The sequence below is a fragment of the Suillus discolor genome (assembly GCF_016758755.1).
Source record: "Suillus discolor strain FC423 chromosome Unknown F5147scaffold_18, whole genome shotgun sequence".
NCBI lineage: Eukaryota > Fungi > Basidiomycota > Agaricomycetes > Boletales > Suillaceae > Suillus > Suillus discolor.
In genome coordinates this window covers 193,313-212,903 of record NW_024541265.1, presented here as the reverse complement: position 1 = coordinate 212,903, position 19,591 = coordinate 193,313, and the positions used below count along the sequence as shown (strand labels likewise).

The window sequence follows — 19,591 nt, the reverse complement described above, 5'->3', positions numbered from 1 at the left end:
TTTCGGCACTAATTTGAATTACCTAAACAGCCTACACCGCCACATCAAGTTAAGATACGACAAAGAGGTATAGCGAGTACATGAGTACTAGTGGGTGTGTATTCTAAGACAGCGTGCTCATGCAAAGGTATATGTAAACAGAAGAAAATGGGCCGACAGAGGATAAGAGGATAAGAGCTACACACCATCCAAAGCGCCCTTCAGCCATTGATGTCCGCGCACCTCGTTGATTTTGGCACGTAGCTGAGGGTTGGGTTCGAGACACCTGCCCATGAGATGCAGGCATGAGTCACCGAGCCCCTTCCCTGGCAGCTCGGATAGGACGATGTGCCCCGCAATGGCATCCGCTTCGGTGGGGAATGGGGACATCCCGGTCAACAAGTATGACATCAGCACACCGAGGGTCCAGATCTCGGCAGGCGCGGCTTGGTAGGATCGCTTAAGGAGCACCTCCGAGGCGGCGTACGCAGTAGTACCAAAGAAGAGTTTGTAGTATGGGGACGTATCATTAGGGTTCTCTATTGCGGCACTGCCAAAGTCTATGAGTTTGACCTAGACACACCGTCAGTGAATAATAATAATTTTATAAGATAGAACTCTACCTTGAAGTCTTTGTCGATGACAAGGTTTTCATCTTTAATGTCTCTATGATAAATTCCTCGACTATCGAGGTAATGTACTGCCTCAACCACCTGGGCCATGATATACCGGGCTTGTTTCTCTGAGAGGCGCTTATATTTTGTCTGTTCTATGCATTCAAAAAGGTCATGGGAGGGGCGGCGCGTATAACAAGGACGAGGTGGTTCGAGAGTAGATGTTTTGCGCGAGAGATGAAGTGAGTGGTACTGCAAGTCATCAGTTAAGGGTGAATCGCATCCTTCTACGAGAACTGAGGCCGGAAGATGTCCTGAATCCTGCGGTGGAGTTTCTGGCTCAGAATCCGGAACCGAAAATTCAGACGCAGCGGGAGATAATACGGGGGGTGGCGAGCTGAAGTGCGGGATAATGATCTCATCAAGGGCAGAATGCGGATGAGCATCATGCGATTTTTTGCGTTTGTGCCACGGAGAACCATGGAGTTCTTGAACCTACTGTTCGCTGAGCGGTGTAAAAACCCCATATCGCGAACATGACTCACGAGGTAGAAAAAGAGCTCATCCTCGAAGAATTCGAGACACTTGATGATATTCTCGTGTTCTACGAGATGAAGTACCAGTACTTCTATGGGGATTCGACCATAGACCTCGTCCTCCATCCACGCTTGCTCCGGGACCTTTTCTTTGATGATGAATTTGACAGCGACCTCAATGTTCTCCTGGCGGTCGACCGCGGTCATTACAAAACCATATCCACCTGAGCCGAGTTCATCGCAAAGGCGGTAATCATGAACAAAGGTCTCGAGGAGCCTGTGGTCTTCCGGAAAGCGAGGGGAGTAGTTACGGCCCAAAAGAGATGCTGGGTGAAGAGCAGGAATAGATACAACTGGTAAAGGAGATTCGATAATTGAGGATGGAGAGGGATATTCATTTTCGTACGAGAGCAAGAGGGATCGTATTTCGACGTCACGAGCGAATGGGGACGGTGAAGGGCAACAATTTGACGGATGAATCGCGGATGAAGAAGATACGGGGCGAGATGGGAGGTATGGACAAGGCAGGTCAAGATTAAGATACTCCGAAATGTTATTGCTGCTATCCGAATGAAACTCGGCGCGATCTCCATCCTTTGGATTTCGGCGTTCAACGAGTGAGCTGGAGAGACTTGTGTCCGGACAGCGAGACTTCTCGTGACTAGCATCACGGCTATTAGTGAATAGTGCAGCTAAACGACGAGAGCTCTGCATTTTAAGAGTTAAAGGTGATGATGGCATGGAGTAAGTCAGAGCTGATGATGTGTGCAAAGCCGAGATAGGATGTATCTTGCCCGTTCAAGTTGTTGCACCAACGCTGGAAAGATGAAAGTCTCAGTTCAAGAGATATAATGTTGAACCACATCGATGGAAGTGGCTTTCTCGGGATATACCACTTGGAATCCAGAGAGCGTGCCAACCGATCCAAAGCAGGCAAGGTTCGTCCCGGTGGCACAATTATCACAAATCCACTTTTCCATCCTTTTCTTGTCTCCTGAACATTTCGATGACCACCGTCATTATAATCTGATGTGCCCATTCATAATCAGACTAGAAGCTTAAGGGGAGACGGGCTGATGCATTGACGGCCTAAAGCTCGTCAACAAACTGTGTTACCAAATGGGGAGAGTCGCTGACTTCAAAAAAAGGAGCGCCTACACCCGGTCACACACCCATGGCGCATCGTGACCAACCAAGTATTAAAATATTAATGATCAATAGATTCACGAAGCCAACATCTCGATATGCACAATTCGTGAGATCCTATTCGATAAAATACAATATTTTAAACATATAGATATTAGATACAGCCACAAGAAATTCTACAACTCTCAATTCTTGTGACTATGCTGGTGATGTCCAGAGACACCTCTTGCTTGATGCATTGCTGACAGTGAGGATAGCAAGGTAGGACAAGCCTTTATTTTTGTGGCCATCATTGAACATAGACTAAATATTCTACTACTTACACCAAACTTACACTATTGAACCTCGGCATTGACGGAGTTTCGCTACAACACAGCCACATAAATTACAGCCTCGTGGCTATATTAAGTTACTTGGTAAGCGGCGAGCACTGGACACGCGTGGCCTCAACTCTCGAAGGCTCATATCAACCTCACGCAACGAAAGAGCATTGAAAAGGCCTTGAAGTCATATAGGCGTCTTATTTCTCGGTTCCCGGGATTCATCATGCTCCACTCTGCCGGTTATCAACAGTTGCCTCAAGATGTTGAAGATGAAACTATCGTCGAGGAACAAAATACGGAGGATCACGCTAAGGCTGCCCGCGGACGTAGTGCCCGAGCACACAAACCAGGACACATAGACTTGCGAAAGTTAGACAATGCATTCAAAAGGTCGGCGAGGGGCTTGCTGAGTTACGATATTAGTCTCGAGCTAACTCATGTCTTCAGGTGGACTGAATCTATTGCGCAGAAAGTTAAACGGAAGAAGAAAGTCGAAGACTACTCTCGCAAGGAGATATGGCAGAGTGTCTTTGAGCCGTGTGCGCCACATTCTGCCCTTGGGAGCGGAAGTGACATCACGGTAAGTCCTGTGGTTTTTACTATCAAAATGCATGCTCTGCATGGCTCCTACTGTTTCGTGTTGATAGTAACGTCTTGGTTCACAGGTAAAAACACTTGATCACAAGCCTCCCATGTCTCAGGCAACTTTCGACAAGTAAGTTAGGATTATTGGGAATCCAATGCCGAGCTCATAGTAAACAGTTTAACACAATCAGTGCGAAATGCCATATCAGCTGGAATCCACCCAAAGATGATCGTGAAAGGGTCTTCTGGATCCTACTTTGCTCGTGCGAAAGTTGATGGGAGAGTCCAGACAGTTGCGTGAGTATCGAGTATTGTGCTTTCAGTAACATGACAACTTACCATATATCAAAACTAGTGTATTCAAGCCCAAAGATGAGGAGCCTTATGGGCGCTTGAATCCTAAAGTGCGTGTCTTTATAATCGACCAGACTTTCACTCACAAATCTTTCAGACCACTAAGTGGCTACATCGGCAATTTAGATGGATAATTCCATTTGGACGGGCCTGTCTGATACCCAATCTCAGGTAATTCTTTACAACTTAGAACAGCAGCTCACCCCGCGTGACACTTACCGTCTCAAGTTACATCTCAGAGGCTGCGGGATCCCTGCTTGACGAACGTCTTGGACTTAATATTGTCCCTCGTACACAACTCGTCTCACTATCTAGCCCTGTGAGCCCATGATATACTTTTTGGAATTCCTGGCTAAATCCTCGTGTTTTAGGCCTTCTTCTATGACTGGATTGACAGAAGTGCAGCCAAGAAAGGTAAACCACTACCTGAAAAGATAGGAAGCATGCAGTATTTCTTGCATGGATACACTGGTTGTGTTTATATTACTTACTTGTCATGCATAAACTCATCTACAAATCATCAGATGCGTCAGATTTCCTACGGAAGTATCCTTGGCCCGGCCGCTCTATCGCAGACACATTTGACGATTCATCGCACCGCAAAGGTCTCCCTACGAAACGATTTCTTAGCGCACTGAAAATAGTATGCGGGAGGACTGGTGACGAAGACATAGAGGATGAAGATCCAGAGGAAGAACGTGCTCTTTTCGACGTTACTGAAGACAACGAATCTGGACGTCCGTTCTATTGGTCGCGAGCGCTTCAACAAAGTTTTAGAGAAGAACTAGAAAAGTACGTTTGTCGGCTCCCTTTGCATCACAGATTCTTATGCTGCATCCCACTCTGAACTAGGCTTGTGATACTTGGTGATACCCTCTCTATCATATTCCTCCTGATGACTAACCCCGCGAACAGACTACCTAATGCTAAATACTGACCGTGGAGCTGATAATTACATGATCAAGTACTGTGAGGGCAGCCACGAGAAACTGGTTGATGTTGCCCCTCAGCCTTCAGCTCATCCTCAGATGCCACAGATTCGTCGTGCTGAGACACATTCCCCGTCATCACAGTCTACTGTAACTTTCGCCAATGCCATCCCTCCATCTCAAGCTAACGCTGCTTCGTCTGACTATATACGTCAACCGCATATACATATTGCAGCCATAGACAATTCGCTCTCGTTCCCTCATGAGCATCCTCGAGGCTGGCGGTCATATACCTATGGGTGGTTGTATCTCCCTGTCAACTTGATTGGGCGTCCTTTCAGTGAAAAGACGCGAGCGCATTTCTTACCCCTCTTGACCTCTAATACCTGGTGGGAGGAAACAACCTTCCAGCTTCGTAAACTCTTTGCAGTTGACCCTGACTTCCATCCCAAAATGTTCCAGGTCAGTTGTGAGAGTACCTTGATAAAAACGATACGATATCATCATTTAATTTCAGAGGCAATTGGCTGTCATGAAAGGTCAAGCTTATAACATTATCGAGTCTTTGAAACATGCGGTAAGCCGGAACTGTTGGCTGGATCATTTGAATTCGTTCAACTAATCAGTCTACTCTGCTAGGATGAAGGTGAGCTCCAAAGGCAGCCAAATAAACAATTTCGATATTCATTATTGCAGGTCCGCTGGAGTTGACCCGCCGTACGAAAGCACTTGTTTGGGACGACGAAATTGAAATCATGGAAGAAGCACCTCGTCTCCCTGGTGTTGGTCCTTCACCTGCATCACCACGCCCGTCCATCAGCACCATGCCATTACCACGGCGTACACGCAGTCAAAGTTACTCTGCTGAGTTCCCTCCACCTGTTCGCCGGAGATCATCAGAAGCCGACCGCCCCGTTCCGTTCTCTGCCAAGTTTCAGAAGGTACACCCAGGTACGACAGGTGTCACGGTTCTCGAGCATCTTGAACGCCTGGACGTTGTCGAAGCTGGGCTGCAACGGCTTGGCGTCGAAGAACCTGTTATCGAGGAGGACGAAGAGGAAGAAGTCGATGTTGGAATGTCGTCAGCTCCGCAACCACTCCTTATCCCCACTGGTGATGGGCTTCCACCCGATGATCTATCAGCTTCACAGCAACTCACCCCACCTGGCAGTCCGGGCGGGCTTACCTCTGTTCCGGAAATACACTCACTCGCTAACTCTGTGACAGAGGAGGATCTGGCAGTCATGTCCAAGTCAATGTCTCATGTTGAGTCACCATTCGTACCTCAGCACAATAGGTGGAACAGCCATGCAGGGCGGATGTATCACCAGCCTGACCACAGCCTGGACTGGATGAACGTCGACGAACTTGAACAGCAGAAGCGAACTGTCATTGTCGAGGTATGTGCACCCCCTATTATCGGCGAGGATCTGATCTACAATACTGCCTCAGCGATTTGAGACGGTTGCTGCGAAACCTCTTCTTAGCTGCTGGTGAAATATACGCACACATTTCTTTCATAGAGGGGTCCGGTTTGTCGTGTTATGGTTCAGGTTGCTATCGTAATTTGCTATCTGATATAAATGTCCAAAGATCTTGAAATGCATTATATACGTTTAATAAGTCGAATGTTCGTATCTTCGTCAGACTGGCAAGCTCGATGCAGGAACGATAATACATCCAATCAGTCCCCATCAGTCATGAGCCACGATGCGAAGTCATCCAGCCGCTGCTTTTCTGATTCGTCGTTATCTCCATCCAAGTCGTCGCCCGCTCCGCTGCGTTTGAAGCGCTGTTTTCCTGAATACAAAAACGCCTCAACACGTCTTCCGGCGAAGAACCTGTTGTTCATTTTCTATGAATGTTGATCAATACTGGCCAAGGGGTAAGTGAGAGAGAGACGTACAATGACACAGGCCTGAGCACTCAGTGAGTCTCTGAACTTGACTGACATCACTCCGTCAGCCTCTTTCTACAAGGATATCAGATATGGCCGCAGAATAGCAAACATAGGACATACGTCATACAGAACGACATTTGTGACTTCTCCTAGTGATGAACATTCGACACGCACGTCATCCTTCAGGTCAAGTAGCAGAGACGCGTCTTCGTCGAGTTCTTGGAGAGTGAACATGTGCTTGAGAACCACTACACGGCAGTTCCTGTTAACTACTTTCTTTTCATCCTCTTCGTTCTTGGCAGGGCCAAAGCCATCTTCATCATCCCATTCTTCAATTTTTCTGTAGGTGGATTAGAGATATGACAGTGCAGTCCGAGAGAGGAGGAACATACTTCTGCATCTTGCCGATCCTTCTGGTTATCTTCTTCTTGTCCACTGTCTTTCGCAGTTTTGCTTCCTCTCCTACCCCGCCTGAATGCTTGTGACGGAATTCCGCCTTCTGTACACTCATGATCGTTGATGCGTCGCCTATGCGGAGTTCCGCGTCATCCAGGAGGTTGACTGCCAAAGTCACTGATTCTTCTTTGAAATAAACCACCAGTGCTTCTCCACTAAATGACCCGTCCTCGCGTGCGTACAGTTTCACTTTCGATTCGCCTTCATCATCTTCCTCAATAACTCCGAACTTGGAAAAGCGCTCGACGATTTCATCCACGTCAGTATCTGCAGGGAGACCAGTAACGTAGACTGCCGTATTTTTCGACTTGGCTGGCTTATCGTTCTTGCCACGCTTGGCAGAAGGCTCTGCCTGAGGCGTATAGGACGTGTAGTTTTCAGGCTCCTTCCTCTTCTTATTTGCGCGTTTGAGCACGGGCGCAGCTGGTGTCTGGGGAGATTATTAATTAAGGAGTCGTCGTATTGAATAGCATTACTTGACCTCTTCATCCACGCCAGCCACCGAATATGCAGCTTGTTGCTTTTTGATCAGTTCCTCATCAAGCTGCCAAATTTGCTTGCCTCACGATCACTAGCGCCCCACAAAGTTCACACTCACCACCGGAACCCATACACCCTTGGCGGAATCAAACTCGAGTTCAGTACCATCTTCGTTCTCTAGCCTCCATGTTCCTGTCTCTCTGGAAAAGTGGATACGGTCGTCGTTGGCGAAAGCAGCTGCTTGGGCAGATGCGGATGCGCCCGCGGCTGCTGATGGTGGTGCGTCGTTGGACATTTCAGGCGGTTGTTTGTACGTGTTTGATTCTAAGGCCTTAACACAGCTTTGTACTTTGGTATGGTAATTAACCAATTAACGTAATTGTCACTCGTCCTGAAAGAGTAAGTATGCGTACTGACGGGACCACGAATACCCTTTCACTCAACCAAAATACTGGCTCGGTATCGGATTGGCAATACTTACTGGTGAGATCAGGCCGGTATCTTGATAATACACAACTAGTACGTGGATTGGTTTTGTCACGTCCGAGATGCAGGACTTAGTATTCCCCTTCCGCACCAGACACTTCCTCATATAAGTCCGAATACTCACCGGCACCACTTAACTCGCCAATTCGTAACTAATTTACGCCATTCCTAGTACTCACTTGCTTGTCCGCAGCTGCGCTTTATTCCCGATCTCTTCCAATCTAACCTGTGTTGAACATCACGTCAACCCAACAACTTGAAGCTTTGTGGCTTCCTGTTATCTCGCTGTTAGTACTTAAGATTGACGCACCTGGCTCCGACGAACTTCTCGCCAAACCGACTTTAAGCGGTCTGGACCCTTTGCATTGGAAAATGGATTCATTTTCGTCAAGTCGTACCCAGCAGTCATTGGTGAAGAGGCTGCTGGCAATATGGAAGCTGTCCGACTGTCATGGTGTCACTTATTTCAAGAGGATAAGGTGTAAGTGGCGTCAAAGATAGAAGGATAGTACTGACGTTTCTTTGACATATTTTTTCAAGCGAACATAGGCAGCAAGTTTACCACTTTCCAACAGTACTGCTTCATAATTGCCGACTCCACTGCAAAAGTATTATATGCTCCGACAAAGCCAATTCTTTCTTCCTTAGATTCCGGATAACATGATTACTTTTGACCAAGCGGCTTCTGTGCAGGTTGGCATAATCCCATTCGTTGTTGCCTTGTATGCGCAGCAGCCTGAACTGGCTCATCTTGCGCCATGGCTATGTGCGTGCAAACTTAATCTTGTCCCTTGCCTAATATTTACAATGTTCATATCCATACAGCTTGTTAAGCTCTTTGAACTCTCTCCGATCATCACTACAGCTTCTTTCCACAACACTGGATTTCTTTCCTCGCGCAGCGCTACTCGTGTGCTCGATCGTAATCTCTCGACTACTGCGTTAAAAAACGCAATTGCTAAGGTCACATCAACTCTTATCACTTTGGCATTTGGTGCCATCTCTCTTCCTGACACGCTAAACCGCTCATGACAACGTTACTGCTGGAGGTACTGTCATCACAGTCGGAGTACCTCGGGTGGATGACAAAAACGAGGATAGGGTAGTCCAGCAAGTGTTTGGCAGTTTCCACCCACCTATCGGGAGCTGGGTAAGAACCGTCCCGGAAAACCGTTGTGTCAAAATGTGTGCAAGCTATACTTATCGCTTCCAAATACTGCCCCCTCTTGCATCTCAGGCTAGACTCTGACCAACCCGTTATATCACACTCTGGCTCAACGAACGCCCCGTTCCTTCTGAGGAGATATGTGAATCCGGTTGGAAAGTGAAGAGCGGTTGTCGGCAATGGAACTGCAAAAGTAATCCATATACATGGCTTGCTGAGTTGAGGGATATCCTGTAGATTGGCACGCCGTTCAGAGATACTCGATCAGTGATCCAGTTTCCATCAATAATAGATGTAGATAAATTGCGATGAGCTCTCCTCCAACATATCGTTAAAACGAGTTGCACCTCTCCTATTTGTACGAGCTTCCTTCACGCCCCTCTTCCATGGCGTTTGATATCAACCTATGTCAACAGCCTTGGAAGAGCAGCAGAGGGAGCACGCCAGTGGTTTATCACAATGGTACATCCGTTGGGAAATCCGGTGGGCGCGGTTCGTGTTTGAGGTTCTGATATACATATGTCAGTGAGCTCTAGAAGATGCTCAACCAAGAGAGATGGATCAAACAGGGTGGTACAACCGCACCGAACACGAGTGTCACACAGCTAAGCGACTGAGTAACGTACCCTAAGTGAAAGTGTTGCTAGGCTTCGATCCATAAAAAGCACAAAGAAACTCCTGTATACGCTGTACAGAGGAAGGTGCCTATTCACATCGAAAGCATCTCCGCTTTATCCGCAGCGCGGAAGATATGATGGTTATCTCTGGATTTATCGCCAACAATAAGAAGTGGAAAAATCCTCGAGTGTAATGCAAAAGTCGACTACTTGTATAGCAACATTGGAAAATAAGCATTGTGATCATGAGGGGCGTCCGGTGCGAGCTCGGCTCTCCACTTCTTGAAGGGTGAGGGCACCTTCGGGGGGAGCTTTGACTGGTCGTACACCTTGTGCACAGATGTGATTGCAGCAATGGCACCTGTCAAATCCATGGTCTCCTGAGTCTTTGTGGGGACATCCGATTTCTCTCCTTCTTTGGCTTCTGATGGTGCAGGAATTCTATGATAACATGTCAGTGGGAGCTGCTATGCAGAGGGTACGAGAACGTACGCCTGGGCTTCAGAGTGTTGAATGAGAAGTGACGATAGGTCGGGCTGCGTGACCACAGAAAGCTGGGGATATGCCCTTCGAACATCTCTCTTCCAGTACGGGTTCTGGGCGGGGTCGGAAGCTGACAAAAAAGGGATGAACAAACCCTATAGTGAGCCTCAATATCCTACCTTTGGTTGCCGGGGATGCATATTTCTCCGGTCTGGAACCAGGCTGCGGCCATCTGTATATTCCTGCTAATGGAATACCACTCGAGATTTCAGGATTAATGACCACAGCGTCGCCTGGTAAGAGGCATTCGCACACATTCGATAAGCCAATAAATAAATAAACTCACGGAATTTCTTCCAAAAACCCTTCGGATGAACATGGTAAAGAGTCGACTCTGCAGCTTTTTTCGTAGCTGCCATCTGTGAAGTTCGAGTTGAAACTCGGGGAACAGCGGGGCCTAGAAAGATGCTTACATAAGCATGTTTGGTCGAACTTAGTAAGCCAGGCCTGAAGCAGGACTCGGAAGAGACCGCTCTCAATACAAGTAACTGTTGTATATCAGATTGTTATACATCCTTCACACTAACATGTCTGCTATGTGTATGTGTGACACGGCTTTGTCTAGAGCACACCAGACCCAGTACTCTGCCTGCTCAAGTTCAGCAGCTTCCATTTGAGTCATGCCAAGTGATGCCAGCTGTCGGAGTCTGGCTGGCAATGATAATTACACCTCATGCCTCAGGGCCGCACTTGCCTTTGATTATGCCTCTAGATCTAGAGGTTTTAACTGAAGTAGTTTATTCACGGTGGTGTCCAATGGTAGGCTAATGGTTGTCTTCTGTCTATCTTAGGCTCCTTGACGATATTAATTTCTAGTCGTTGATAACTGTTATTGTCAAAAATCACGCAATGGCATAGCGACATCTCATCACTTGGCTGGTAAATCGCGTGCGCCCTGGCCTTGCACCTGATATAAGCCCTGCATGCATTCTACATGCATTTTTAGGCTATTTTTCCCCACTACGAGTTAGCGCGCCCGAGGCCATCATGGGTTTCACACTTGTTCACAGTTATGCTGAACTTGTTAGCTCAGAGTCACAACACCCCCTAGATATTGGTCTCGTAGCTGACGGCACTGAGTCTGAGCATCCGGACTCGGACAATCTGGACGTCGGCCTTGGGGCTATCGACACTGAGCGTGATCCTCACGAGCTCCCCACATTCAATTCTAAAAGTCTCACAAACCCCTCATCTACCGTCCTCTATCTACCTCCGCTACTTTCTTCTCTACCTCACGACCTCGGGGTACTACTCCATACATCACTAGAACAGCAGCCGATGCTCTCCGGGACCCGTCTACCTGATATAGACCCCGTATCGCTGTCGTTGCACAAAGCTTTGCACCATTTCCATCCGGTGACTCCGTATTATGCTGAATTACCATACGATGAAGCGTTCAATTGGAGTGAATTAGAACTTCCGGAAGATGAGGAGCGTGAGTGGTATTGTGTTGCCTTTCGCAGCAAGCGATTGCCTGGGAGCGACAGTGGACGTAAGTAACCATCATTCGTACCCGGACCTTTGACTGATTCTCCTCGTATGCACAGCCCTTTATGATGCCGACAAGTTAGCTCACGAGGAAGCTGTGCTCAGTGGTGGTGTATGCAACCAACCCCTTATCATAGTGGCTCCACCTGACCTTACCCCCTAGCTTATCATGTATTGGTATGGTGTGCCAGATCCAGAAACGGGTATGAACCTTGCAACGTGCATCTGGCAGTCCCGAAAACATGCAGTGGCTGCCAACTCGCACCCGCACCACATCCGTGCAATGATGCTTGCAGCCTCTTCATACGAGGTATATACTCTGGAACGACACAAGCTGCGAAAGTCACGGGGAGAACGTGGGGTCACCATCCAACCGTTTGACGGTGCTGAAGTTGTTTGGTAATTCTCCACCGGCTCACTTGGATTTATATACCCTCGCAATACTTACATTCTATTGAATACTTCTAATTCGGATTAAGGAACGTTGTAGAGTTTGAATTTACTAACGGAAATACAGGTGTGGAATGCTCAAATTCACTAATGGTCATCCGCCCATGATTCAATCGTGTCATGACTAGTGTCTGAACGCTGCGAGAGCAATCCCTCGATTTCATCATGGCAAACACTGCTCCTCCCCGCAAGCGACCGACGTGACAACATCCACGAGACAGTCGATCGTTGTTCTTGCCGAGGCGAGATCGGCGTACTGCGTGTTTGGCTTGGTCGATCTTTCTTCGGTGTTGCTGGTTGTGACGCCTGAGTTGAGCGTGTGGGCGTGGAAGGTTGCTCGCGGCTCTCTGCGGTAAGCTTTGACAAGATCAGTTTAAAGACGACGAGACGGTTTTGCTTCGTGTGGGCTTACTTCTTGTACATCAGCAATACCAGGGACCGCAGGGGATGATGTTGCTCCCTTTAGCGGTGAAACAAAAATTCCCGCAGTGGGAGCGAAGACCACTGCGCCATTTTGGCCATTCAACTGAGGTAATGGAGATTCTTGGATGACATATCCGGATATAGGTGAATTGCGAATGGGTCCATCACGAAGGTCGTATTCTACGGGTGCGTTAGATGCTTCTGCTATTGTTGCTTGGTCTTCGGCGACACTACGGAAAACATGAGGCGGATGTGATAAAAGGATGTCAGGGCCTGCAGAGACGGGAGGAATCGTAATGAAAATTCTAGAAGGGGGAGCAAAGACCGCTGCGCCGCTTTGGCCATTCAACTGAGGAGATGATGATTGTCGGATGGCGTGTCCAGATACAGGTGAGCCCCGAACGGGTCCATTATAAAGGTCGGATTCTACACGTGCGCCACGTGGCTCCGCCGTTGCTACATGATCGTCAGCGACGCCATAGAAGGAATGAGGCGAACGCGACAAAAGGATGTCGGAATAATCAAAGGCAGGAGGAATCGTAGCTGAAGCATGCATGTCATAAGTTTGCCTGCCGACCACGCTGGGATCACACAAAGTCTTCCTCAAGAATGGCTGCCAGCGGAAATCAAGTGCGTCCAAGTCAAGCTCGTAGGATTCTGGTTCCAGAGGGTCGGACAATGATGGATCTTCAGTGGGAGAATCGAAGTACACTGGTCGAGAGACGGTAAATGCCGGTCCAGGGGTGGAAAATATATTCATCGTCAGTTCGTTCTCTTCCGTCGGTAAGTGAGGTCCAAAATCGCTAGAAGCAACAGACGGTCCGCGGCAGAAGGAGGACAAGTGAGTTTCCGGCTCTGCAATAGTTGAACGAAAAACAGGGGATGATGTGAAATTGGCATGGTTGACACTTGTGTTGTGAGACAAAAGGGGTGGTTTCACATGCACTGAGGTCTTCTGCGATCCTGATGGGCGGGCCAAGTCAGATGAAGCATTTGAATTGACAGTGTGATGTAGAGCAGCGAGCGAGCCGGGAGTTGAAAATGGGCGAAAACCTAGAGTATCTTCCCCGAGGTGAAATGTTTGTAACTCCGCATTGACGGTTGTCGGGTCACAACCAACGTCACGGAAGGCAAGGTCAGCAGACGGCAGATGTGAAGCTTCATGAGCTGCATCATTATTTTCTTGTAGAACGACATCGAATGGGGAAAATGCAAACGTGCGACCTTCCCTGGCTTCTTGAGAACATGGTCGAGGTTCGTTCTGAGTTCTGGCTTCGGTCGTGTCTTCGTGGGCCAGAGGAAGCAATTCTCGAAGTGGATGCTCGGGTTCTAAGGCACTGAACGTACTCGCGAGCCACATAGGTAGGGCCTTCGTCGGTAGCCTTACTTTAGAACCCTGACGCCGCAATAGCCAAGTTTGGGTTCTCATGGGCATAAAGGCGCGCGCATATATCGTACCTTTCGATATACCGAGGGAGATTTTGCTGGGTTCGACGCCCTTTTATTCATTTTCGACCCAGAGAAGTCACTTCCAAGTCTATCCTCATGGCTGTATGCGTCCACAGGTGTCTTAGGAAGATCATAACTGCTGACAGAGGAAGACCCGGAAGAACGCGCACGCTTTCGACGCGTTTTCGGATCAAGACTGTACGAATTTGAGACGTGCACTTGGGCCAGCATCCGATCAAAACGAGTATTGAGTCCCAGGGTTTTCCTACGTTTCAGAGGTCCTGGTGTAATGTCTGACAAAACGTTGTAACATAGCATCCCTTCAATTTGCAATTGAGACTTTGGACATACCAGTTCCTCTTATTCCTGTGTATATCATCGGTGAAAAGCTGAAACTCTCGTGAGGTATTCTGGTGAGTGGGGTATATTGATGGATTTCGGACTCACCTCGCATGGCTCAAAGAGCCAATATTCGAAACATTGTCGGCCTCTGAGCCGTCATATTGAAACATTAGCGATCGGTGCCGGTGAGCTGGCATCGTTGCGCCTCCACTTGGGATGCCTGAGACAGCGACTGTCACGGTGAATAAATAGGACTTCTGATCGTGGCTCCCTACGACAGTGAATCAAAATGAGGCTATTACCAAAATTGAATTACATAAGGCCATAATAACCCGAATCGGCCCCTGCACGTGCCGGCATGTGGTGAATACCACTCGGATTAAGTATTAGGCCCTTTCCATTGGTGCGAATATGGCACCGTGTGCAATGAAGCACAGAATCCGGACAGCAGGTTTGCGGGTAGCCGAGGAAGGTCGACGACTTCTTAATATTTAGATGTCTACTTCCGGGTTCCGGTCACCTTCATTACCATAAGATAAAGGTTTCAGTCGACTTGGTTTTCAACTTTATGGATTACAGGACACGAGTATCACCATTACCCACCGTGGAAGATGACCCTCCGGTGGATAGTTTCAAGCAACCATTTGATTCTACCGAAGCCGAGCTCCCGCTTTACCTATATACGAAGGAACCGAAAGGTCGACGTAGATGGCAGAGGGGTGCATTCGTTGCCTTACTTGCTATTTGTCTAGCGACGCTTCTGCTACAGAGATACCAACCTCACCCGCACCTATCCACCCAAACCCACACACAAACCCGTAATCCTGCCTATCTCATAGAGGCTGAACACGGTGCCGTTGCTTCCGAGAATAAACGATGTTCAGACATTGGTGTCGCCATCTTGAAGGAAGGAGGAAATGCTATCGACGCCGCTATCAGTGCTGTTTTCTGTGTTGGTGTGGTCAACATGTTTTCGTGAGTTGTCTGCGTTTCCGAAATTCATGTTTTTGACGTAAATCAGCTCGGGCATAGGTGGAGGAGGATTCATGACAGTTCGCATTCCACCCTCGTCTGAGGGTGGTAGTTCGAAAGTATATACCATTGATTTTAGAGAAACCGCACCAGCCTTGGCAAATAGCACCATGTACGAGGATGATCCAACTGCTGCGCGATGGGGTGGATTAGCAGTTGGTGTTCCCGGTGAAGTCCGTGGACTCCAAGAAGCACATGAACGCTGGGGGAAATTGCCGTGGGCTAGACTCGTGCAGCCAAGCGTGGATCTTGCTGCTGGATGGGCGGTTGATAAAGAATTAGCGCGACGTTTGCAGGTAAAATGCTGGGCATGCGAATCTGAGGCATTGATTGATTACACACCTTCCAGATGTTTGCAAGACTCATACTTCCTAAAGAAGATTGGAGAGCTATTTTCGCCCCAGAGGGTCGTATGCTGCTTGAAGGCGAAACTATTAGACGGACGAATTACTCACGCACGCTTGCTACTATCGCATCCGAAGGACCCAATGTGTTCTACAAGGTTTGATATTCGCTGTGGTTCATGTTGGACCTACATTTAAGTTATTTTTGGCCAGGGCCCCATAGCTGACTCAATCATACGCAAGGTACAAGCCACTGGAGGAATAATGACTAATGGAGATCTGGAGAATTACACTGTGAAGGTGGATCACGCTCTCCAAGGAACGTATCATGATAAGAAAGTGTACACTAGCTGCGCACCAACTTCAGGACCCGTGCTTCTCCATATTTTGAACCTATTAGAACGCTACGATTTTATCGGCGAAGGCCGAACTGGCTTGAATATTCACCGCTTTATAGAGGCATTGAAGTGTGAGCGCTTACCTACTTCAAATAGTTTGTTGTGGAACTGACAGTGTCACGTCAGTCGGGTTTGCAGCCCGGTGAGTCCCTTTCCAAATTTATTACAGCCGGTCTCACGTTACGCTAGCACAAAGATTGGTGACTTGGCATATGTCACCAACGGAACAGCTCGCGTCGCCGAAATCTCCACGAAAGCCTTTGCAGATGCTGTGGCACTTAATCTCACTGATGTACGTTGTCTGCGCTCTGTTGCTTTACCGTATCTGGATGACACTTTAGGATCGTACGCATCCCCCCGAATATTATAATCCAGAGTTTGACGTCAAGATTGATCATGGAACAAGTCATACATCTGTGCTCGACAAGGACGGAATGGCTGTAGCATTGACGACAACAGTGAATCTCGTATTTGGTTCCATGGTGCTTGACCCCGAAACCGGCATTATCCTGAATGATGAGGTGAGCCCTCACATGTTCTAACAACTTCTTCTGATTGCGCTCGTAAGATGGACGATTTTTCGGTTCCAGGAAGACCTAATGGTTTTGGCCTCTTTCCTTCACCATGTACGCAGCTTCTCTTCCCCTATTCTCCCAAATTAACAATCCCTAGATAATTACCCCGAGCCCGGGAAACGCCCCCTATCCTCAACAACACCTACGATAATCGAAAACCTCGACGGCTCCTTCTACCTCTCTATCGGCGGATCAGGTGGTGGCCGAATCTTTGGCGCAGTCCTGCAAGTCATTCTCAACCTCGATTGGGGAATGGATATCAGCGCTGCGATTGAAAACGGGCGCGTCCACGATCAACTGTACCCACTCGAAGTAGACGCCGATGAGATCGTGCCTGTCGCCATACTAAATTCGCTGATCGAACGGGGACATAATATCACAGGCATGTCTAATGCCGTCATTATTTATGAGAAAGATTATGTTTTAACTCACGGGTTGCCGCATTAGTGTCGAAGATTGATCGTGTGGCTGCTGTTGTGCAGGCGGTAGTGAGTATGGATGGCAGGATTTTTGGTATGTGGTTACGGTGTTTTGACGTGGTTTTTGTGTGATTGATGGTTTACAGCGGCTAGTGATTCGAGGAAGAATGGTATCGCCGCGGGGTATTAAGCCCGTGCCTCCAGCGGTCCGATGACCGGTGTTCAGTACGTACCTTAGCGAGCAAGTCAATCAGTGTGTCCTTTGTTGAATTTACGCCATGTCTCCTGGTATAAAATTAAATCCATCACATCACCAAGTCTATTGTTTCCGCGGGGTATTAGCCGTGCCTCCTGTGGTCTGCTCGATGATCAGTGATTTAATGGCAAGCTGGCACTATTCATGAAATCAAATCCAAGTCTAGTGTTTGGCATAACCCTTAGAATAAAACACCCCCAAACAACTCCAAACTGACACGTCTCCTGTCACGTAGCATGTAAAAAGTCCAAGAAGTGTTTCATTCACCCATTTACATCCCCACCCAATTCAATTAAGATGGCCAGCACAGACTGGGACCTCATTTCTTCATATGCAGGTCTTCTGTGCTTAGCTTCTATCTCTATATATGTGGGAGCCCACGGCTCACTTCCAGTGCGTTGACATAGATCATCATGAGTGAATGCCTAAAGGAATTGAACACTTTTCTAGACGCCTAAGAAGCCAAAAACCAACGGGACGGATAAATCGGTCGTGCAAGATGATGAGGATGAAGATGAAGATGAAGGCGTGACCGATAGGCTTTCGTCCTCTGACGCATGGCTTTTCCCAGTTGTGAGTTCCTCGTTGCAATACATGTAATCGATGCTAAGATGTAATTATGACAGGCAGGCTCAGCAGCACTTTTCGGGATGTACGCTATAATGAAGTACTTTGGAAAAGAATGGATAAATTGGTTACTCGCGTGGTATTTTTCTGTCGCTGCCGTGGGCAGTGTGTGGAAGGTGAGTCGTGTCGTATCATAGGTCGCGTGTTTGTAATCGAGTCGCATGTTTCCCAGAGTGCTGTGTCGCTTATGAGATTCGCGGTCGGGGAAGAACGGTGGAAGAAGTTTGATCGGAATAGAGTGTTAATTCTGAAGGGTCCACGGGGTGCGTGTTTTCATACGATGTTTTACTCGAGGACTTTGTTTAATCTGTTTGTAGAATTGGTCTCGGTGTCGTTACGCACGCCGACGATTTGGTTGTTTCCACTCGCTTTGATACCCTCTGTGCTATTCAATATCTCGGAAACAAGCCGCAAGTCTGCGCTTATAACGGATATTATGGCGCTGTCGTTCTCTTACAATGCCATCTGTCTGCTGAAAATAGACTCGTTCCAGACGGGATGTATTCTTCTGTCTGGACTGTTCTTCTATGATATATACTGGGTGTTTGGTACGGACGTGGTAAGTGATTTATAGAATGATTCCCAGACTGGACTTATGGGTTCTAGATGCTCACGGTAGCCACGTCTCTTGATGTCCCAATCAAACTACTGTGGCCCAAATCGCTGAGTTTTGCCAGCGAGCGCGGATACACATTACTCGGACTAGGGGACATTGTCATTCCCGGTACATTTGTTGCCTTGGCACTACGTTACGACTATGCACGTGCGGATGACAAAGGCGCATTTAGAAAGCCGTACTTTTACGCGACCCTGGCAGCGTACTTTACTGGACTGGTGACTACAATGGCAGTGATGCACGTGTTCGGCAAAGGCCAGCCCGCATTACTTTATTTGAGGTGTGTTTTGTTTTTATGGGCTGGAAAGGCTATGGTGACGGGTTCTTCTTTTGTACGCCTTAGCCCCGCTTGCATGTTGTCATTGTTCGGGGTAGGGATTGTTAGAGGGGAATTAGGTAAAGTTTGGAAATGGATTGATGATGATGGATCGAAGAAGAGTGAAGTGGAGGGGAATGATGATGGGGGTGGTGAGGAAGTTGATGGGAAGGGGAAGGGGAAGAACAAGAGCAAGAGTAAACGAGAGTAAGAATCGGATGCAATGGATGAGTTGGAGTAGTCGGGAGTAGATACCTATTTGAGTTTTAATTTAGTTTCTAGAAATGATAAGTGGCGTATTGATGGTGGCGCGGGCGGCGTGGTGGTTATTTTGTGACTTTCCTGAGACAGAGAAGGAGTTGTAGATGGAGTGATTCGCACGGAGAGTGGGATCGGAGTCGGGTGGATGACGTGGTTCTTGATCTAACCGGGCCGAAGTTAATATATACAGGGCGGTGATGACGGGGTGAGATTCTAGAGCTGGTCGAGGCACGAGGATTGTTGACACGGTTTAACGGTTCAATATGTCTCAAATTAAAGATTTATTTTAAATATGGATGAGGAATATACCCTTGGCCATTGGGGATTATACGGTAGTTAATTGATAAAATTAGAAAAAAAAGGAAGATCCGACCGGCTTGGCACCAAGTAAAGTGTGTGAAAAAAACTAGATCCAAATTAAGCTAGGGCCCGAGTAGAGATGATCATAGAGAAGACCCCGAACACTTGAGAGACATGTGAAT

At 47.8% G+C, this 19,591-nt stretch overlaps 8 protein-coding genes across 8 annotated transcripts; 5 read left to right on the top strand and 3 right to left on the bottom strand.

The window, feature by feature from the left end:
* Positions 1-13: 13 nt before the first annotated feature.
* Positions 14-2,207, bottom strand: F5147DRAFT_610089 (kinase-like domain-containing protein). Its single transcript, XM_041432418.1, has 3 exons — positions 1,139-2,207; positions 603-1,088; positions 14-552 (listed from the first exon to the last, which is right to left on the bottom strand). Exons 1-3 carry the CDS (start codon positions 1,868-1,870, stop codon positions 178-180), a joined length of 1,593 nt encoding a protein of 530 aa, XP_041294564.1. The 5' UTR covers positions 1,871-2,207; the 3' UTR covers positions 14-177.
* Positions 2,208-2,702: 495 nt separating this feature from the next.
* Positions 2,703-6,088, top strand: F5147DRAFT_686756 (phosphatidylinositol 3 and 4-kinase-domain-containing protein). Its single transcript, XM_041436782.1, has 15 exons — positions 2,703-2,988; positions 3,046-3,178; positions 3,264-3,313; positions 3,361-3,480; positions 3,539-3,587; positions 3,635-3,708; positions 3,766-3,856; positions 3,909-4,008; positions 4,062-4,329; positions 4,390-4,403; positions 4,453-4,928; positions 4,984-5,043; positions 5,106-5,112; positions 5,163-5,866; positions 5,919-6,088. Exons 1-15 carry the CDS (start codon positions 2,822-2,824, stop codon positions 5,961-5,963), a joined length of 2,358 nt encoding a protein of 785 aa, XP_041294563.1. The 5' UTR covers positions 2,703-2,821; the 3' UTR covers positions 5,964-6,088.
* Positions 6,089-7,644, bottom strand: F5147DRAFT_633359 (uncharacterized protein). Its single transcript, XM_041432839.1, has 6 exons — positions 7,421-7,644; positions 7,304-7,366; positions 6,759-7,252; positions 6,487-6,706; positions 6,373-6,438; positions 6,089-6,321 (listed from the first exon to the last, which is right to left on the bottom strand). Exons 1-6 carry the CDS (start codon positions 7,595-7,597, stop codon positions 6,151-6,153), a joined length of 1,191 nt encoding a protein of 396 aa, XP_041294562.1. The 5' UTR covers positions 7,598-7,644; the 3' UTR covers positions 6,089-6,150.
* Positions 7,645-8,351: 707 nt separating this feature from the next.
* On the top strand, positions 8,352-8,820 carry F5147DRAFT_573967 (uncharacterized protein; the record flags this gene model as incomplete). The annotated part of the gene is made up of 2 exons (XM_041431190.1): positions 8,352-8,396; positions 8,437-8,820. Coding segments are annotated over 2 exons (429 nt in total), but the record flags the coding sequence as incomplete, so codon positions are not given.
* A 618-nt stretch (positions 8,821-9,438) lies between these two features.
* F5147DRAFT_99721 (NUZM, NADH-ubiquinone oxidoreductase 21.3 kDa subunit) lies at positions 9,439-10,506 on the bottom strand. The gene is made up of 4 exons (XM_041444522.1): positions 10,400-10,506; positions 10,233-10,346; positions 10,063-10,183; positions 9,439-10,011 (listed from the first exon to the last, which is right to left on the bottom strand). The coding sequence occupies exons 1-4, from the start codon at positions 10,470-10,472 to the stop codon at positions 9,777-9,779; spliced, it is 543 nt and encodes a 180-aa protein (XP_041294560.1). The 5' UTR covers positions 10,473-10,506; the 3' UTR covers positions 9,439-9,776.
* Positions 10,507-11,100: 594 nt separating this feature from the next.
* F5147DRAFT_771931 (uncharacterized protein) lies at positions 11,101-12,004 on the top strand (the record flags this gene model as incomplete). The annotated part of the gene is made up of 3 exons (XM_041441299.1): positions 11,101-11,605; positions 11,661-11,713; positions 11,765-12,004. The coding sequence occupies 3 exons, from the start codon at positions 11,101-11,103 to the stop codon at positions 12,002-12,004; spliced, it is 798 nt and encodes a 265-aa protein (XP_041294559.1).
* A 2,666-nt stretch (positions 12,005-14,670) lies between these two features.
* F5147DRAFT_686742 (gamma-glutamyltranspeptidase) lies at positions 14,671-17,420 on the top strand. The gene is made up of 11 exons (XM_041436781.1): positions 14,671-15,240; positions 15,287-15,593; positions 15,647-15,799; positions 15,855-16,110; positions 16,166-16,181; positions 16,229-16,331; positions 16,381-16,560; positions 16,608-16,665; positions 16,712-16,996; positions 17,062-17,127; positions 17,180-17,420. The coding sequence occupies exons 1-11, from the start codon at positions 14,834-14,836 to the stop codon at positions 17,221-17,223; spliced, it is 1,875 nt and encodes a 624-aa protein (XP_041294558.1). The 5' UTR covers positions 14,671-14,833; the 3' UTR covers positions 17,224-17,420.
* Positions 17,421-17,443: 23 nt separating this feature from the next.
* On the top strand, positions 17,444-19,241 carry F5147DRAFT_686734 (signal peptide peptidase-domain-containing protein). Its single transcript, XM_041436780.1, has 7 exons — positions 17,444-17,682; positions 17,740-17,862; positions 17,916-18,032; positions 18,089-18,179; positions 18,234-18,475; positions 18,523-18,812; positions 18,876-19,241. Exons 1-7 carry the CDS (start codon positions 17,587-17,589, stop codon positions 19,057-19,059), a joined length of 1,143 nt encoding a protein of 380 aa, XP_041294557.1. The 5' UTR covers positions 17,444-17,586; the 3' UTR covers positions 19,060-19,241.
* The last annotated feature ends 350 nt before the right edge of the window (positions 19,242-19,591 follow it).

Bases quoted from the DNA above. Each gene is read 5' to 3' on its own strand.
- F5147DRAFT_633359 (XM_041432839.1), bottom strand. From the start codon at position 7,597: ATGTCCAACGACGCACCACCATCAGCAGCCGCGGGCGCATCCGCATCT. The intron at 6,439-6,486 runs GTATGTCCTATG...ATATCCTTGTAG, and splicing joins CAAATGTCGTTCTGTATGAC to AAAGAGGCTGACGGAGTGAT. The intron at 6,322-6,372 runs GTACGTCTCTCT...CAACATTCATAG, and splicing joins GTGCTCAGGCCTGTGTCATT to AAAATGAACAACAGGTTCTT.
- F5147DRAFT_686756 (XM_041436782.1), top strand. From the start codon at position 2,822: ATGCTCCACTCTGCCGGTTATCAACAGTTGCCTCAAGATGTTGAAGAT. The intron at 3,179-3,263 runs GTAAGTCCTGTG...CTTGGTTCACAG, and splicing joins GGAGCGGAAGTGACATCACG to GTAAAAACACTTGATCACAA. The intron at 3,481-3,538 runs GTGAGTATCGAG...TATCAAAACTAG, and splicing joins GGGAGAGTCCAGACAGTTGC to TGTATTCAAGCCCAAAGATG.
- F5147DRAFT_686742 (XM_041436781.1), top strand. From the start codon at position 14,834: ATGGATTACAGGACACGAGTATCACCATTACCCACCGTGGAAGATGAC. The intron at 15,241-15,286 runs GTGAGTTGTCTG...GACGTAAATCAG, and splicing joins GGTGTGGTCAACATGTTTTC to CTCGGGCATAGGTGGAGGAG. The intron at 16,666-16,711 runs GTACGCAGCTTC...AACAATCCCTAG, and splicing joins TGGCCTCTTTCCTTCACCAT to ATAATTACCCCGAGCCCGGG.
- F5147DRAFT_686734 (XM_041436780.1), top strand. From the start codon at position 17,587: ATGGCCAGCACAGACTGGGACCTCATTTCTTCATATGCAGGTCTTCTG. The intron at 17,683-17,739 runs GTGCGTTGACAT...ACACTTTTCTAG, and splicing joins GAGCCCACGGCTCACTTCCA to ACGCCTAAGAAGCCAAAAAC. The intron at 18,476-18,522 runs GTAAGTGATTTA...TATGGGTTCTAG, and splicing joins GGGTGTTTGGTACGGACGTG to ATGCTCACGGTAGCCACGTC.
- F5147DRAFT_99721 (XM_041444522.1), bottom strand. From the start codon at position 10,472: ATGGCAGCTACGAAAAAAGCTGCAGAGTCGACTCTTTACCATGTTCAT. The intron at 10,184-10,232 runs GTAGGATATTGA...CTTTTTTGTCAG, and splicing joins TGCATCCCCGGCAACCAAAG to CTTCCGACCCCGCCCAGAAC. The intron at 10,012-10,062 runs GTACGTTCTCGT...ATGTTATCATAG, and splicing joins CAACACTCTGAAGCCCAGGC to AATTCCTGCACCATCAGAAG.
- F5147DRAFT_610089 (XM_041432418.1), bottom strand. From the start codon at position 1,870: ATGCCATCATCACCTTTAACTCTTAAAATGCAGAGCTCTCGTCGTTTA. The intron at 1,089-1,138 runs GTGAGTCATGTT...AGCGAACAGTAG, and splicing joins ATGAGCTCTTTTTCTACCTC to GTTCAAGAACTCCATGGTTC. The intron at 553-602 runs GTAGAGTTCTAT...CGGTGTGTCTAG, and splicing joins TCATCGACAAAGACTTCAAG to GTCAAACTCATAGACTTTGG.